We start from the raw sequence: 19257 nt of genomic DNA on the forward strand, positions 1-19257 counted from the left end.
ACAGTAGTAAATGTTGTACATGCGCTCTGTTTTATCTTTACAGTAGTAATTGTTACATTAGACATTCTAGGCTGACTTGATAAAAGAGGACTCATCTCTCTTTTGGTTTTGTTGGTCATACTTGCTGTAGTCTGATCTTTGTAATCTATTCATGTTTAGGGTCGTTCATGTTCATGCAAAATTAGGAAGCAGGGAGGAAACTTGCCAGAACTGAACATGGGTCGTACAGTAGTAGTTAGCTAGCAAGATAGAATGCATGTAAGATTCACATTGCCCTACTATGTAAATCGAGGACATCCAAGAAGGAAAATGAATAACTTTAGTGGGTTAAGGAAATGTTCAGCCTATAATTAGCGAATTAGTTCAATTTGAAATAAAACATACATTTGATTAGCTGGCCGATTTCGAGTTGATAGTCAGCAAGCTAAAGTTATTAGCTGTCTGGGTTTCTATGGGCTGAACAATGCTAGCTAACATTAGCTATTCTAGCTAACGTTAGTTGCTGCTTGCTAGCCACAAGATCGTAACGTTTAACAAGTTGCAGTTCTCTAATATGTCACCCGTTTTAGTGTAGAAGGGTTTTTATAACGTTTGGAAAATGTGTGTGATGTTTTATGCACCCTATTCTTCATGTTAGTGGCAAACGATGTCCAAACTCCGAAGGTTTGTGCTAGCTACAGTGTGTTTTTGCTTATTCCGGAAGGGCTGGCTGGAAGCTGAAGGGCGGTCCTATGTAAAAAAAATAGATCACGATTCATTCAATTTGAAATGGGGATATCCAACCAGCGTATGGTGCCGCCTTGAAGTCTGAGGGCACAACCCTTCCATTATTGAGGCTTCGTGCCGACACATCAAAGCAGCCATTCCAGTCTCAGGAAGACTTTGAGAGCTGGTGTCAGCCAGACTACATTTATAGAAAGCTAAAAAAGAGGCCCATTACTTGGTGAAAGCCCAGTTGTAGAGAGGTTAAAAGAGCCTTTACCTGGTGAAAGCCCAGGTAGTCCTGGATGGTGGAGGATGCATAGAAGATTGTGCCACCAGCCGTGACGACCAGAACAAAGCCATTCAACACCTGAGAGGAGAGTGGAACAGAACTGATTTGTATATCTTTATACAGTGAACAAAAATATAAACGCAACATGTAAAGTGATGATCCTATGTTTCATGAGCTGAAATAAAATCATCCCTGTTAGTGAACATTTCTCCTGTGCCAAGATAATCCATCCACCTGACAAGTGTGGCATATCAAGAAGCAGATTAAACAGCATCATTACACGGGTGCACCTTCTGCTGGGGACAATAAAAGTCCACTTTAAAAAGGTGCAGTTTTGTCACACAACACAATGCCACAGATGTATCAAGTTGAGGGAGAGTGTAATTGGTATGCTGACTGCAGGAATGTCCACTTGAGCTGTTGCCAGATCATTGAATGTTCATTTCTCTACCATAAGCTGCCTCCAACGTCATTTTAGAGAATTTGGCAGTAAATCCCACCCACTTGGACGATCCCAGGCCTACCCATGGCTCCACCCCTGTCCAGTCATGTGAAATCCATAGATTAGGGCCTAATGAATTTATTTAAAATTGACTGATTTCCTTATATGAACTGTAACTCAGTCAAATCGTTAAAATTTTTGCATTTATATTTGTGTTTAGTATACATGTTTACACCCATCTAGACTACATGTGGTCATATGAAGTAGACCTACAGCTATAAAGAGCAAACAGCAAAATGCGAAATGTCAAAGGAACTGAAAGGCCTATAGAGTTTTTTCTGTGTCCCAAATGGCACCCTATTCCCTATGTAGTGCAATAGTTTTGGTCAAAAAGTATGACTCGATAATCCATGCTTTCTGGGAATGTTCTAAAGTCAAAAAGTTATGGGCAGAGTTAGAATGTTGGCTGTCAGAAGAATAACAATGTAAATGTACTTTTAATCCATCTGTCTGCATATTTCAAACATGGCATATGAGGGTGCAGTGAGATAACCGATGGGTTCTCACACTGCACCCTCGTCCTTCATCTTGAAAAATATATACTTAAAAGCTGGAAAATCAACCAATCCTCTGTTAACACAATGGAAAGGTCAAATTCTTTATTATCTAAATGTTGAAAATGTGTGTGTGACTCAGAGAAACAAAATGGTGCAGTTTGAGGCCATGTGGCGGAGAGTGATGCGGGCGCTGGAGATGGGTGTGTGGGGCTGTCTCGGCAGGTGTGATATAGTCGATGTTTGTGTGATGTCGTTTGTATGTGTATGTTTTGTATTGTTTGAAAAAATAAAATCACATTTAAAAAAATGTGTTAAGGAATAGGGTGCTTTTGGTCAAAAGTAGTGCACTATACAGGGAATAGGGTTCCATTTGGGAAGCATTCATTGTGTTTGTATCTACTCTATTCCATGTAGTCAGTTCAAAGATCAGACAGTTCAAGGATCAGACCGGCAGCAGTATATGATTAACTGTGTAATTATTTGGACAGGAAAAGCTAACAGGCCACAGGCCCTGCATGGTGTGGTTCAACTGCACTTCATCTCAAACCAACAACTCTCCATGGTAAAACAAAAAGAAGGAAAAGGGGCTAGTGGACGGCCCGTATTCACAAAGCGTCTCACAGTGCTGATCTAGGATCAGGTCCGTCCTGTTAATGTAATCTTATTCATTAAGATCAAAAAAAAAAAGGACAAACTGATCCTAGATCAGCACTCCTACTCTTGAGACGACAAAAAGATTTGCTGCGTTTAATATCGGTTTGTCCTTTGTTGTGTTTTATTAGGGTATGTATTGGCTGGTGAAATCAAATGTACCCTGTATGGGATGAATAGAGTACTTACCTTATCATGAATACAGGCTCTTTGTGGGATTAATACAGTTATTATTTTACAATGAATACAGGACCTTTGTGGGATTAATAAAGTACCTTCTGACCCCCCCCCCCCCCCCCTTAAAAGATTTAGATGCACTGTTGTAAAGTGGCTGTTCCACTGGATGTCATAAGGTGAATGCACCAATTTGTAAGTCGCTCTGGATAAGAGCGTCTGCTAAATGACTTAAATGTAAATGTACTTATTTTACAATGAATACAGGCCCTTTGTGGGATTAATAAAGTACTTATTTTACCATGAATACAGGCCCTTTGTGGGATTAATAAAGTACTTATTTTACCATGAATACAGGCCCTGGAGTGCTGTGGTAACAGACAGGGTGGCTACTGAACAGACCCCACTAACCTGTAGTAACAGACAGGGTGTCTACTGAACAGACCCCACTAACCTGTAGTAACAGACAGGGTGGCTACTGAACAGACCCCACTAACCTGTAGTAACAGACAGGGTGGCTACTGAATAGACCCCACTAACCTGTAGTAACAGACAGGGTGGCTACTGAATAGACCCCACTAACCTGTAGTAACATACAGGGTTACTGAATAGACCCCACTAACCTGTAGTACCAGACAGGGTTACTGAACAGACCCCACTAACCTGTAGTAACAGACAGGGTGGCTACTGAACAGACCCCACTAACCTATAGTAACAGACAGGGTGGCTACTGAATAGACCCCACTAACCTGTAGTAACAGACAGGGTGGCTACTGAATAGACCCCACTAACCTGTAGTAACATACAGGGTGGCTACTGAATAGACCCCACTAACCTGTAGTAACATACAGGGTGGCTACTGAATAGACCCCACTAACCTGTAGTAACAGACAGGGTGGCTACTGAACAGACCCCACTAACCTGTAGTAACAGACAGGGTGGCTACTGAACAAACCCCACTAACCTGTAGTAACAGACAGGGTTACTGAATAGACCCCACTAACCTGTAGTAACAGACAGGGTGGCTACTGAATAGACCCCACTAACCTGTAGTAACAGACAGGGTGGCTACTGAATAGACCCCACTAACCTGTAGTAACAGACAGGGTGGCTACTGAATAGACCCCACTAACCTGTAGTAACAGACAGGGTGGCTACTGAATAGACCCCACTAACCTGTAGTAACAGACAGGGTGGCTACTGAACAGACCCCACTAACCTGTAGTAACAGACAGGGTGGCTACTGAACAAACCCCACTAACCTGTAGTAACAGACAGGGTGGCTACTGAACAGACCCCACTAACCTGTAGTAACAGACAGGGTGGCTACTGAATAGACCCCACTAACCTGTAGTAACAGACAGGGTGGCTACTGAACAAACCCCACTAACCTGTAGTAACAGACAGGGTGGCTACTGAATAGACCCCACTAACCTGTAGTAACAGACAGGGTGGCTACTGAATAGACCCCACTAACCTGTAGTAACAGACAGGGTGGCTACTGAACAAACCCCACTAACCTGTAGTAACAGACAGGGTGGCTACTGAATAGACCCCACTAACCTGTAGTAACAGACAGGGTGGCTACTGAACAAACCCCACTAACCTGTAGTAACAGACAGGGTGGCTACTGAACAGACCCCACTAACCTGTAGTAACAGACAGGGTGGCTACTGAACAAACCCCACTAACCTGTAGTAACAGACAGGGTGGCTACTGAATAGACCCCACTAACCTGTAGTAACAGACAGGGTGGCTACTGAACAAACCCCACTAACCTGTAGTAACAGACAGGGTGGCTACTGAATAGACCCCACTAACCTGTAGTAACAGACAGGGTGGCTACTGAATAGACCCCACTAACCTGTAGTAACAGACAGGGTGGCTACTGAACAAACCCCACTAACCTGTAGTAACAGACAGGGTGGCTACTGAATAGACCCCACTAACCTGTAGTAACAGACAGGGTGGCTACTGAACAAACCCCACTAACCTGTAGTAACAGACAGGGTGGCTACTGAACAGACCCCACTAACCTGTAGTAACAGACAGGGTGGCTACTGAATAGACCCCACTAACCTGTAGTAACAGACAGGGTGGCTACTGAATAGACCCCACTAACCTGTAGTAACAGACAGGGTGGCTACCGAATAGACCCCACTAACCTGTAGTAACAGACAGGGTGGCTACTGAACAGACCCCACTAACCTGTAGTAACAGACAGGGTTACTGAATAGACCCCACTAACCTGTAGTAACAGACAGGGTGGCTACTGAATACACCCCACTAACCTGTAGTAACAGACAGGGTGGCTACTGAATAGACCCCACTAACCTGTAGTAACAGACAGGGTTACTGAATAGACCCCACTAACCTGTAGTAACAGACAGGGTGGCTACTGAATAGACCCCACTAACCTGTAGTAACAGACAGGGTGGCTACTGAACAGACCCCACTAACCTGTAGTAACAGACAGGGTGGTTACTGAACAGACCCCACTAACCTGTAGTAACAGACAGGGTGGTTACTGAATAGACCCCACTAACCTGTAGTAACAGACAGGGTGGCTACCGAATAGACCCCACTAACCTGTAGTAACAGACAGGGTGGCTACTGAACAAACCCCACTAACCTGTAGTAACAGACAGGGTGGCTACTGAATAGACCCCACTAACCTGTAGTAACAGACAGGGTGGCTACTGAATAGACCCCACTAACCTGTAGTAACAGACAGGGTGGCTACTGAACAGACCCCACTAACCTGTAGTAACAGACAGGATGGCTACTGAACAGACCCCACTAACCTGTAGTAACAGACAGGGTGGCTACTGAATAGACCCCACTAACCTGTAGTAACAGACAGGGTGGCTACTGAACAGACCCCACTAACCTGTAGTAACAGACAGGGTGGCTACTGAATAGACCCCACTAACCTGTAGTAACAGACAGGGTGGCTACTGAACAAACCCCACTAACCTGTAGTAACAGACAGGGTGGCTACTGAACAGACCCCACTAACCTGTAGTAACAGACAGGGTGGCTACTGAATAGACCCCACTAACCTGTAGTAACAGACAGGGTTACTGAACAGACCCCACTAACCTGTAGTAACAGACAGGGTTACTGAATAGACCCCACTAACCTGTAGTAACATACAGGGTGGCTACTGAATAGACCCCACTAACCTGTAGTAACATACAGGGTGGCTACTGAATAGACCCCACTAACCTGTAGTAACAGACAGGGTGGCTACTGAATAGACCCCACTAACCTGTAGTAACAGACAGGGTGGCTACTGAACAGACCCCACTAACCTGTAGTAACAGACAGGGTGGCTACTGAACAAACCCCACTAACCTGTAGTAACAGACAGGGTGGCTACTGAATAGACCCCACTAACCTGTAGTAACAGACAGGGTGGCTACTGAATAGACCCCACTAACCTGTAGTAACAGACAGGGTGGCTACTGAACAAACCCCACTAACCTGTAGTAACAGACAGGGTGGCTACTGAACAGACCCCACTAACCTGTAGTAACAGACAGGGTGGCTACTGAATAGACCCCACTAACCTGTAGTAACAGACAGGGTGGCTACCGAATAGACCCCACTAACCTGTAGTAACAGACAGGGTGGCTACTGAATAGACCCCACTAACCTGTAGTAACAGACAGGGTTACTGAATAGACCCCACTAACCTGTAGTAACAGACAGGGTGGCTACTGAATAGACCCCACTAACCTGTAGTAACAGACAGGGTGGCTACTGAATAGACCCCACTAACCTGTAGTAACAGACAGGGTGGCTACCGAATAGACCCCACTAACCTGTAGTAACAGACAGGGTGGCTACTGAATAGACCCCACTAACCTGTAGTAACAGACAGGGTTACTGAACAGACCCCACTAACCTGTAGTAACAGACAGGGTTACTGAATAGACCCCACTAACCTGTAGTAACAGACAGGGTGGCTACCGAATAGACCCCACTAACCTGTAGTAACAGACAGGGTGGCTACTGAACAGACCCCACTAACCTGTAGTAACAGACAGGGTGGCTACTGAATAGGCCCCACTAACCTGTAGTAACAGACAGTGTGGCTACTGAATAGACCCCACTAACCTGTAGTAACAGACAGGGTGGCTACTGAATAGGCCCCACTAACCTGTAGTAACAGACAGTGTGGCTACTGAATAGACCCCACTAACCTGTAGTAACAGACAGTGTGGCTACTGAATAGACCCCACTAACCTGTAGTAACAGACAGGGTGGCTACTGAATAGACCCCACTAACCTGTAGTAACAGACAGGGTGGCTACTGAACAGACCCCACTAACCTGTAGTAACAGACAGGGTGGCTACTGAATAGACCCCACTAACCTGTAGTAACAGACAGGGTTACTGAATAGACCCCACTAACCTGTAGTAACAGACAGGGTGGCTACTGAATAGACCCCACTAACCTGTAGTAACAGACAGGGTGGCTACCGAATAGACCCCACTAACCTGTAGTAACAGACAGGGTGGCTACTGAATAGACCCCACTAACCTGTAGTAACAGACAGGGTTACTGAACAGACCCCACTAACCTGTAGTAACAGACAGGGTTACTGAATAGACCCCACTAACCTGTAGTAACAGACAGGGTGGCTACCGAATAGACCCCACTAACCTGTAGTAACAGACAGGGTGGCTACTGAACAGACCCCACTAACCTGTAGTAACAGACAGGGTGGCTACCGAATAGACCCCACTAACCTGTAGTAACAGACAGGGTGGTTACTGAACAGACCCCACTAACCTGTAGTAACAGACAGGGTGGTTACTGAATAGACCCCACTAACCTGTAGTAACAGACAGGGTGGCTACTGAACAAACCCCACTAACCTGTAGTAACAGACAGGGTGGCTACTGAATAGACCCCACTAACCTGTAGTAACAGACAGGGTGGCTACTGAATAGACCCCACTAACCTGTAGTAACAGACAGGGTGGCTACTGAACAGACCCCACTAACCTGTAGTAACAGACAGGATGGCTACTGAACAGACCCCACTAACCTGTAGTAACAGACAGGGTGGCTACTGAATAGACCCCACTAACCTGTAGTAACAGACAGGGTGGCTACTGAACAGACCCCACTAACCTGTAGTAACAGACAGGGTGGCTACTGAATAGACCCCACTAACCTGTAGTAACAGACAGGGTGGCTACTGAACAAACCCCACTAACCTGTAGTAACAGACAGGGTGGCTACTGAACAGACCCCACTAACCTGTAGTAACAGACAGGGTGGCTACTGAATAGACCCCACTAACCTGTAGTAACAGACAGGGTGGCTACTGAACAGACCCCACTAACCTGTAGTAACAGACAGGGTGGCTACTGAATAGACCCCACTAACCTGTAGTAACAGACAGGGTGGCTACTGAACAGACCCCACTAACCTGTAGTAACAGACAGGGTGGCTACTGAACAGACCCCACTAACCTGTAGTAACAGACAGGGTGGCTACTGAATAGACCCCACTAACCTGTAGTAACAGACAGGGTGGCTACTGAACAGACCCCACTAACCTGTAGTAACAGACAGGGTGGCTACTGAACAGACCCCACTAACCTGTAGTAACAGACAGGGTTACTGAATAGACCCCACTAACCTGTAGTAACAGACAGGGTGGCTACTGAACAGACCCCACTAACCTGTAGTAACAGACAGGGTGGCTACTGAATAGACCCCACTAACCTGTAGTAACAGACAGGGTGGCTACTGAACAGACCCCACTAACCTGTAGTAACAGACAGGGTGGTTACTGAATAGACCCCACTAACCTGTAGTAACAGACAGGGTGGCTACCGAATAGACCCCACTAACCTGTAGTAACAGACAGGGTGGCTACTGAACAGACCCCACTAACCTGTAGTAACAGACAGGGTGGCTACTGAACAGACCCCACTAACCTGTAGTAACAGACAGGGTTACTGAATAGACCCCACTAACCTGTAGTAACAGACAGGGTGGCTACTGAACAGACCCCACTAACCTGTAGTAACAGACAGGGTGGCTACTGAATAGACCCCACTAACCTGTAGTAACAGACAGGGTGGCTACTGAATAGACCCCACTAACCTGTAGTAACAGACAGGGTGGCTACTGAACAGACCCCACTAACCTGTAGTAACAGACAGGATGGCTACTGAACAGACCCCACTAACCTGTAGTAACAGACAGGGTGGCTACTGAATAGACCCCACTAACCTGTAGTAACAGACAGGGTGGCTACTGAACAGACCCCACTAACCTGTAGTAACAGACAGGGTGGCTACTGAATAGACCCCACTAACCTGTAGTAACAGACAGGGTGGCTACTGAACAGACCCCACTAACCTGTAGTAACAGACAGGGTGGCTACTGAACAGACCCCACTAACCTGTAGTAACAGACAGGGTGGCTACTGAATAGACCCCACTAACCTGTAGTAACAGACAGGGTGGCTACTGAACAGACCCCACTAACCTGTAGTAACAGACAGGGTGGCTACTGAATAGACCCCACTAACCTGTAGTAACAGACAGGGTGGCTACTGAACAGACCCCACTAACCTGTAGTAACAGACAGGGTGGCTACTGAACAGACCCCACTAACCTGTAGTAACAGACAGGGTGGCTACTGAATAGACCCCACTAACCTGTAGTAACAGACAGGGTGGCTACTGAACAAACCCCACTAACCTGTAGTAACAGACAGGGTGGCTACTGAATAGACCCCACTAACCTGTAGTAACAGACAGGGTGGCTACTGAACAAACCCCACTAACCTGTAGTAACAGACAGGGTGGCTACTGAACAAACCCCACTTACCTGTAGTAACAGACAGGGTGGCTACTGAATAGACCCCACTAACCTGTAGTAACAGACAGGGTGGCTACTGAATAGACCCCACTAACCTGTAGTAACAGACAGGGTGGCTACTGAACAGACCCCACTAACCTGTAGTAACAGCTCTCCCTCTGGAACGTGAAGGTCTTGCTTCTTCAGAACATTACACTCTGGGCGCTGGGAGGCTGTGGATTGTCGGGTCACTGCAACACAATACAATCAAGATCAAGGTTACTGTACCATAGAGGATTTCCCCCACACACTGAAGGACTGCAGAGGAACCAGTTACAGTGCATCACTACAGACAGAGACCCATTCACAATATAGGCCGAATGTGTACACCGCTAATGGTACTATTTTCTCCTGTGGAAGAGAATTTGATGGGCATTTTAAATCAACCAAAAATTTTGTTATTCTATTTGTGTGTACTGTGGTAGCCATATAGGCTAGGCAACGGGCAAATCATCTTCAGATAGATTGTGCAGTGTGATGCCTTATGATTCAGTGTGATTAAGAGAACAGACCCTAACTGTGCTGGTCGGGCCCTATAGCCTAGCTACAGTAGGAGAGTTGTGCCAGTAGAACGTGGATAGGAAACTCAAAGTCCTCAGGGGCCAGAGTGATGTCACACTTTCTCCCCGTCTAGCAAACACAGCTGATTAAACTAATTACATTTTAAACTGATGATCATGATTAGTTGATTATTGGAGTCAGGTGTGTTAGCTGAGGCTGGAGTAAACGTGTGACACCACTCAGGCCCCGAGGACTTGCCCATCCCCGCAGTAGAATGACATCCTATCTCAGGCAGTCCCATCCCCACAGTAGACCACAATTATTTCCCCCCCTTTTTCATACAGGTAAGTAATTTAAGAATGTATTCTTATTTACAACGACGACCTGTCCACAATCTTGTTGTTTTCTCATACGATGGCCAAAAGAATCCCCTCCACCTCTGGTTCACATCAACCTACACCCATCCCCTTATCAGAGCCGAGTCAACGCTGCTCACTCATCTAAACAAGTCAACGTTTAGTTGTTGGCTCATACTACAGACTATCAAACACTGCACACCAAATGGCATCCTATTCCCTATATAGTGACCTACTTTTGACTAGAGCCCATACCCTTGACAAACGTAGTGCACTAAACAGGGAATAAAGTGCAATTTGGGATGCAGAAGACCACTGTTTTATAACCCTCCTCAGGAGTCTGAGGAGTCAAGAGTTCAACAAGTCTGTTCTAATATAGATTACTCAGGCAAACACCCCCCCACTCCCCTCAGGAGTCTGAGGAGTCAAGAGTTCAACAAGTCTGTTCTAATATAGATTACTCAGGCAAACACCCCCCCACTCCCCTCGGGAGTCTAGGAACTCTGCCGATGACACAAAGCACCACAGCAGCAACAACAACACAACATAAAGGCCAGGAATCCTGGCTGCTAGCAGGTCTGAGGAAACTAAATAAGAGTACAACAGAATTCTGCTGACTTTTTCCTCATGCAAGTCGAGCTAATTGAATCACTCAAAATATGAAGGGCTCCCCAAGGGAACATCTTGCAAAAATTGAGGCTAAATGTTTACATCTCAGACAGCTAGCCTACAAGTTCTAAGAAATTTTTCAGCTTCCTTGCTTTATTTTGTGGTTGTGCAAATGTTGGATTGAATGCACAATTTAAAACACTTGCCCCCCCCATCCCTGATGCATGTCTAAATATTGGACTATAAATTGTGCTTTCCTGTATTATATTTAGAAAAAAAATGTTTTATATTCTACTGAGCCATTTACTTTGTATTCTTACCCTTTATTATGTCTTCTTGTCAAGAAGGAACATTTTAGGGTTGGGCAGTATCAAGATATTCATATCGTCACACAGTCCTTCTCGCATACAGGGATATACAGTATTAGTGTATTAGTACACAAGGAGGCGCCAAAAAAAAAAAAAAGAAAGGCACCCATTAACAAAATGCCAACAAAATTAGCACACAAATTTCAATGGAGGCTGCTAGCTAAATATTCTAATGAGCGCAAATGAAAATAAACGAATTGCAAAGACAGGCAATCCATCTCATAAAGTTACACATACATAGGTAGGCGCTACCGAATGACATTTCCAAGTGAATGTGAACGAGAGACATTGTGCAAATGAACAAAGTTTTGACACATGCTTGTCTGAAGGAAGAACAGTACAGGCTCTGGAGCAGCATGTGTAGGCTACATGCTGTGTCTGTGTGGAGTCTGGAGTCGCTAGGGCAACGGACCAGGCTGCTCTGCTCTGAGAATAGGGGGTAGGAGGAGACGGTGGAGAACGTAGGAGAAAAAAACACAAGGAAATGAAAAGATAGCAGTGCCAGCTGTACAGATAACTCATCCAAAGGGCTTTGACTACTCAAACAAGGCAGAAAGCTAAAACAATATGACCCATCACCTTATTAATTCAGCCGCTTAGATTAAGTAGCAAGTTAAACTTCGGGGTCACGTTTACGCAGAATTCTGAAAACTCTTAAGATCTTCTCACGTTCTGTAAACGCAGATGTAAAATGGATCTTATTGTAATTTCTGCTCTGCATTAGACTAATTTCGTGCTTCAGTTGCACTTCTCCACTCAGATGAGAAATCAGGAATGGGCATTCTATCAGCAGACAGCGCTCTGACTGATGTGGAGCTACTGTTCTCCATCATTCTATCAGCAGACAGCACTCTGACTGATGTGGAGCTACTGTTCTCCATCATTCTATCAGCAGACAGCGCTCTGACTGATGTGGAGCTACTGTTCTCCATCATTCTATCAGCAGACAGCGCTCTGACTGATGTGGAGCTACTGTTCTCCATCATTCTATCAGCAGACAGCACTGACTGATGTGGAGCTACTGTTCTCCATCATTCTATCAGCAGACAGAGCTCTGACTGATGTGGAGCTACTGTTCTCCATCATTCTATCAGCAGACAGCGCTCTGACTGATGTGGAGCTACTGTTCTCCATCATTCTATCAGCAGACAGCGCTCTGACTGATGTGGAGCTACTGTTCTCCATCATTCTATCAGCAGACAGCACTGACTGATGTGGAGCTACTGTTCTCCATCATTCTATCAGCAGACAGAGCTCTGACTGATGTGGAGCTACTGTTCTCCATCATTCTATCAGCAGACAGCACTGACTGATGTGGAGCTACTGTTCTCCATCATTCTATCAGCAGACAGAGCTCTGACTGATGTGGAGCTACTGTTCTCCATCATTCTATCAGCAGACAGCACTCTGACTGACGTGGAGCTACTGTTCTCCATCATTCTATCAGCAGACAGCGCTCTGACTGATGTGTAGCTACTGTTCTCCATCATTCTATCAGCAGACAGCACTCTGACTGATGTGTAGCTACTGTTCTCCATCATTCTATCAGCGCTCTGACTGATGTGGAGCTACTGTTCTCCATCATTCTATCAGCAGACAGCGCTCTGATGTGGAGCTACTGTTCTCCATCATTCTATCAGCAGACAGCGCTCTGACTGACGTGTAGCTACTGTTCTCCATCATTCTATCAGCAGGCAGTGCTCTGACGGATGTGGAGCTACTGTTCTCCATCATTCTATCAGCAGACAGCACTCTGACTGATGTGGAGCTACTGTTCTCCATTCTATCAGCAGACAGCGCTCTGACTCATGTGGAGCTACTGTTCTCCATCATTCTATCAGCAGACAGCGCTCTGACTGACGTGTAGCTACTGTTCTCCATCATTCTATCAGCAGACAGCGCTCTGACTGACGTGGAGCTACAGTTCTCCATTCTATCAGCAGACAGCACTGACTGATGTGGAGCTACTGTTCTCCATCATTCTATCAGCAGACAGCACTCTGACTGATGTGTAGCTACTGTTCTCCATGATTCTATCAGCAGACAGCGCTCTGATGTGGAGCTACTGTTCTCCATCATTCTATCAGCAGACAGCACTGACTGATGTGGAGCTACTGTTCTCCATCATTCTATCAGCAGACAGCACTCTGACTGATGTGGAGCTACTGTTCTCCATCATTCTATCAGCAGACAGCACTCTGACTGACGTGGAGCTACTGTTCTCCATCATTCTATCAGCAGACAGCGCTCTGACTGATGTGAGGCTACTGTTCTCCATCATTCTATCAGCAGACAGCGCTCTGATGTGGAGCTACTGTTCTCCATCATTCTATCAGCGCTCTGACTGATGTGGAGCTACTGTTCTCCATCATTCTATCAGCGCTCTGACTGACGTGTGGCTACTGTTCATCATTCTATCAGCAGACAGCACTCTGACTGACGTGGAGCTACTGTTCTCCATCATTCTATCAGCAGACAGCACTCTGACTGATGTGGAGCTACTGTTCTCCATCATTCTACCAGCAGACAGCACTCTGACTGACGTGGAGCTACTGTTCTCCATCATTCTATCAGCAGACAGCACTCTGACTGATGTGGAGCTACTGTTCTCCATCATTCTATCAGCAGACAGCACTCTGACTGATGTGGAGCTACTGTTCTCCATCATTCTATCAGCAGACAGCACTCTGACTGACGTGGAGCTACTGTTCTCCATCATTCTATCAGCAGACAGCACTCTGACTGATGTGGAGCTACTGTTCTCCATCATTCTATCAGCAGACAGCACTCTGACTGACGTGGAGCTACTGTTCTCCATCATTCTATCAGCAGACAGCGCTCTGACTGATGTGTAGCTACTGTTCTCCATCATTCTATCAGCAGACAGCACTCTGACTGACGTGGAGCTACTGTTCTCCATCATTCTATCAGCAGACAGCGCTCTGACTGACGTGGAGCTACTGTTCTCCATCATTCTATCAGCGCTCTGACTGATGTGTAGCTACTGTTCTCCATCATTCTATCAGCAGACAGCACTCTGACTGACGTGGAGCTCCATCATTCTATCAGCGCTCTGACTGATGTGTAGCTACTGTTCTCCATCATTCTATCAGCAGACAGCACTGACTGATGTGTAGCTACTGTTCTCCATCATTCTATCAGCAGACAGCACTGACTGATGTGTAGCTACTGTTCTCCATCATTCTACCAGCAGACAGCGCTCTGACTGATGTGGAGCTACTGTTCTCCATCATTCTATCAGCAGACAGCGCTCTGACTGATGTGGAGCTACTGTTCTCCATCATTCTATCAGCAGACAGCACTCTGACTGACGTGTAGCTACTGTTCTCCATCATTCTATCAGCGCTCTGACTGATGTGTAGCTACTGTTCTCCATCATTCTATCAGCAGACAGCACTGACTGATGTGTAGCTACTGTTCTCCATCATTCTATCAGCAGACAGCACTGACTGATGTGTAGCTACTGTTCTCCATCATTCTATCAGCAGACAGCGCTCTGACTGATGTGGAGCTACTGTTCTCCATCATTCTATCAGCAGACAGCGCTCTGACTGATGTGGAGCTACTGTTCTCCATCATTCTACCAGCAGACAGCACTCTGACTGATGTGGAGCTACTGTTCTCCATCATTCTATCAGTAGACAGCACTCTGACTGATGTGGAGCTACTGTTCTCCATCATTCTATCAGCAGACAGCGCTCTGACTGATGTGGAGCTACTGTTCTCCATCATTCTATCAGCAGACAGCGCTCTGACTGATGTGGAGCTACTGTTCTCCATCATTCTATCAGCAGAAAGCGCTCTGACTGATGTGCAGCTACTGTTCTCCATCATTCTATCAGCAGACAGCGCTCTGACTGATGTGGAGCTACTGTTCTCCATCATTCTATCAGCAGACAGCGCTCTGACTGATGTGTAACTACTGTTCTCCATCATTCTATCAGCAGACAGCACTCTGACTGACGTGTAGCTACTGTTCTCCATCATTCTATCAGCAGACAGCACTGACTGATGTGGAGCTACTGTTCTCCATCATTCTATCAGCAGACAGCGCTCTGACTGATGTGCAGCTACTTTTCTCTGATACTTTTCTCGGTGTAGCCAGCCATTTTTCACCATTAAAATGCACGATTAACTTTAAACAGAACATTAGGAAATTTAGCTGGCTACATTCTTTATATGATAAAGAGTAGAAATATGAAGCTATGGATAGTTTTCGCAAAAAAAACTTGCTTTTTCATTGAAAGCTCATGTACTTTGTTGCACTTCTGCTGCCATCAGATGAAAATGAAGCTATTTTCTGCCGAATGTGTTGCACTAATGTATTTCCTATGAAGGAACGCTATAGTGGCACGTCCCTGATGACTCTATTGACTTTCAATATAAAACAGGTTCATGTCAACACACAGCTGGACTCACCTGCTCCCGCGTTCTCCCGTTGTGCTATTTACAACACACAGCTGGACTCACCTGCTCCCGCGTTCTCCCGTTGTGCTATTTACAACACACAGCTGGACTCACCTGCTCCCGCGTTCTCCCGTTGTGCTATTTACAACACACAGCTGGACTCACCTGCTCCCGCGTTCTCCCGTTATGCTATTTCCAAACAAACAAGAGACCGGCTCAACTGTTCTGGGGAACTACGGTGAGCTTCATAATGTACAATAATGTGACAGGTGAAATGAAGAACACAATCTGCTTCATCTCCTAAGGTATTGCACAAGTTGACTGCAGGTATTTCATAAAAAAACATTTGCTTCAAATATTTCAATGTTTTGAAACAATTCAAATAAATAGTGTAAGCTGTATTGGCGGTTTTGAAAAACCATCCCGTGGCTATTTCCAAATACCCCTTATACCGCACCTAAAGACTCTCAGACCATTTGAAACAAGATTCTCTGGTCTGATGAAACCAAGATTGAAATCTCTGGCCTGAATGCCAAGCGTCACGTCTGGAGGAAACCTGGCACCATCCCTACGGTGAAGCATGGTGGCAGCATCATGCTGTGGGGATGTTTTTCAGCAGCAGGGACTGGGAGACTAGTCAGAATTGAGGGAAAGATGAATGGAGCAAAGTATAGAGAGATCCTTGATGAAAACCTGCTCCAGAGCCCTCAGACTGGGGCGAAGCTTCACCTTCCAACAGGACAACAACCCTAAGCACACAGCCAAGACAACGCAGGAGTGGCTTCGGGACAAGTCTCTGAATGTCCTTGAGTGGCCCAGCCAGAGCCCGGAATTGAACACGATCGAACATCTCTGGCAAGACTTGAAAATAGCTGTGCAGCGACGCTACACATCGAACCTGACAGAGCTTCAGAGAATCTACAGAGAAGAATGGGTGAAACTCCCCAAATATCGGTGTGCCAATCAAGACTAGAGGCTATAATGGATGCCAAAGGTGCTTCAACAAAATACAAACATCTGAATAATTATGTAAATTTTATATTTCAGTTTGTTTTTAACAGCGAGTGCGGGTCCAAACAGCCGAGTGCGGGTCCAAACAGCCGAGTGCGGGTCCAAACAGCCGAGTGCGGGTCCAAACAGCCGAGTGCGGGTCCAAACAGCCGAGTGCGGGTCCAAACAGCCGAGGATGGATACTAGGACCGGGACGATACCAGTATCGCAATACTCGTTAGTATCATGGCAAGGAAACATAAAGCAGATTTAACTTTTAGGAAAACAGCCTTAATGTTGGAAACAAACATCATTACGATGTCATCCAGAGTCACATGTATTTATTTTCCAAACTACAGCCACAATACTTTACATACAGCAGGTTCTTAAAGGAACAAAGAGTTTGCTTCGAGTTTCCATTTTTGCCATGGAAAAAATATTGCAATACTGGTATCGTCACAGCCCTACTTTCTTAGTATCCAAACAGCCTAGTCTGCAACCCAAACAGAACCTTTTACCCTATATATTCTACTTTCCACAGGATTTCACACACCCTGCTGGCATCCTGTTATTTAAGAAAGTCCTCCCTTTCTTGAGAGAGAGCGAGAGATCTAGCCACTGCCTCCCAGACACCTCAGTAGTAGATAGTGACTGATATAGTTGATCAGGGCAGCAGGTAGCCTAGTGGTTAGAGCGTTCGGCCAGTTGCTAGATCGAATCCCTGAGCTGACAAAGTAAAAATGTCGTTCTGCCCCTGAAAAAGGCAGTTAACCCACTGTTCCTAGGCCGTCATCGTAAATAAGAATTTGTTCTTAACTGACTTGCCTAGTTAAATAAAGGTTAAAAAATAAAAATAAATCAGACAGTAGTCAGATCCATAGCGATAATATCTTAACATAATCCAACCCTAAATATGGACAATAGGGTGAGTTATGATCATGCCTTACCATTGAAAAAGCTCTTGACACGCAGGTAGCTGACACAAAGCCTGAGGATGGTCAGTTTGTCCAGCTTGGAGATGACATCCTGGGGGTAAGGAAGCAGACCGGCCAGCCTGTCCAACTCCCCATTCAGGCGTTCCCGGTGCCTCTTGGAAGGGTTTGATTTGGCTCCTTCTGGAGGTGGCTTCGCACTACGAGGAGGAGAATGTCTGCCATCAATGTCTCATATGATGATATTCCTCGGTCTTGTTATGTAGCCTAAATGGTAGATACTGTATGTTTACTAAAGTGTTAATGAATGCAACTCATGGAGTCCACGAATGAATGAATATAACAACAGTACTACAATTGAACTGTCACTCACAAGGCATCCTAATTCTGTACACTGATGTGGCATACTAAACATGCACTAGACTAGTAGTGACATAACTTTGTCTACAACCCCTAACTAGCTGGCTATGCTGTTGTAGCGGCGATCAGTTATCTATCGTGACTGTACCTTCTCTGGGGCTTTTTCCTCTTGCGACTTGCATACATGTTGGTGCTATTTATTCCCAATGTGTACTATGGAATGCCAAGCGCACTAGAAAGACAGCTAGCTAGCTGACGGGACAGGGTACGCAGTCAAATCCCTGCTTCTGCTAGGCTAGCTAAATAACACGTATCATGTTAGCTAGCTGACAATCAAACCAAAACATGGTCGATTACTCAGTAAGATGCATTTTCAAGCATGCTACAAAACGATATAGCCAGTTAAATGCATACCTGCATTATTAGGCAAAAGGCAAGAAATGTTTGCTACATATATTAACAACCTAATTTAGCTAGAGAAAGCGGACAAGTTCGAAGAAGAAAAGGATGATCAATTGCCAACACTGAGCCGTCAATGCCGTGCGAGCTTCCTTGCCAAACGCGGATGGACCATAAATCAAATCGGAATATATTCGCCAAACATTAGCCACACGAGCATTTCATAGCTACAACAAACGTCATGCACACTGCAGAAATTTGACATTTGTGGTCATTTCTTTCACACACCCTTCAGCTCCGCCCACCGGACACGCACACGCTTATCCCAGCCAATCGCAAAGTGACTACCATTGTGTTGTTTACACCCTTCAAATGTTTGGGTCTAGACGAGATGGATGGGACGTCTTAAAAAACAATTGAAAGTTCATTACTGTAGCTACTGCAGTTGTAGAACACATGAATAATTCAAGTAGATTTAATATATTGTATTATATGAGGTCCCGTGTGAGTCAATTGGTAGAGCATGGTGCTTGCAACGCCAGGGTTGTGGGTTCGAGTCCCATGCACTCACTACTGTAAATTTCTTTGCATAAGAGCGTCTGCTAAA

At 45.5% G+C, this 19257-nt stretch overlaps 1 protein-coding gene across 1 annotated transcript; it reads right to left on the minus strand.

Moving 5' to 3' along the window:
* LOC129850477 (aryl hydrocarbon receptor-like) lies at positions 1-18959 on the minus strand. The gene is made up of 5 exons (XM_055916864.1): positions 18400-18959; positions 17907-18091; positions 9807-9898; positions 983-1072; positions 1-729 (listed from the first exon to the last, which is right to left on the minus strand). The coding sequence occupies exons 1-5, from the start codon at positions 18435-18437 to the stop codon at positions 634-636; spliced, it is 501 nt and encodes a 166-aa protein (XP_055772839.1). The 5' UTR covers positions 18438-18959; the 3' UTR covers positions 1-633.
* Between the last annotated feature and the right edge of the window lie 298 nt (positions 18960-19257).

This window comes from Salvelinus fontinalis, unplaced genomic scaffold (assembly GCF_029448725.1).
Source record: "Salvelinus fontinalis isolate EN_2023a unplaced genomic scaffold, ASM2944872v1 scaffold_2051, whole genome shotgun sequence".
NCBI lineage: Eukaryota > Metazoa > Chordata > Actinopteri > Salmoniformes > Salmonidae > Salvelinus > Salvelinus fontinalis.

Excerpts from the sequence above, each read along its gene's own strand:
- LOC129850477 (XM_055916864.1), bottom strand. The coding sequence starts at position 18,437 with ATGTATGCAAGTCGCAAGAGGAAAAAGCCCCAGAGAAG. Across the intron at positions 18,092-18,399 it reads AGGAAAAAGCCCCAGAGAAG|TGCGAAGCCACCTCCAGAAG; the intron begins GTACAGTCACGA and ends TCCTCCTCGTAG. Across the intron at positions 1,073-9,806 it reads AGGGAGAGCTGTTACTACAG|GTGTTGAATGGCTTTGTTCT; the intron begins GTTAGTGGGGTC and ends CTCTCCTCTCAG.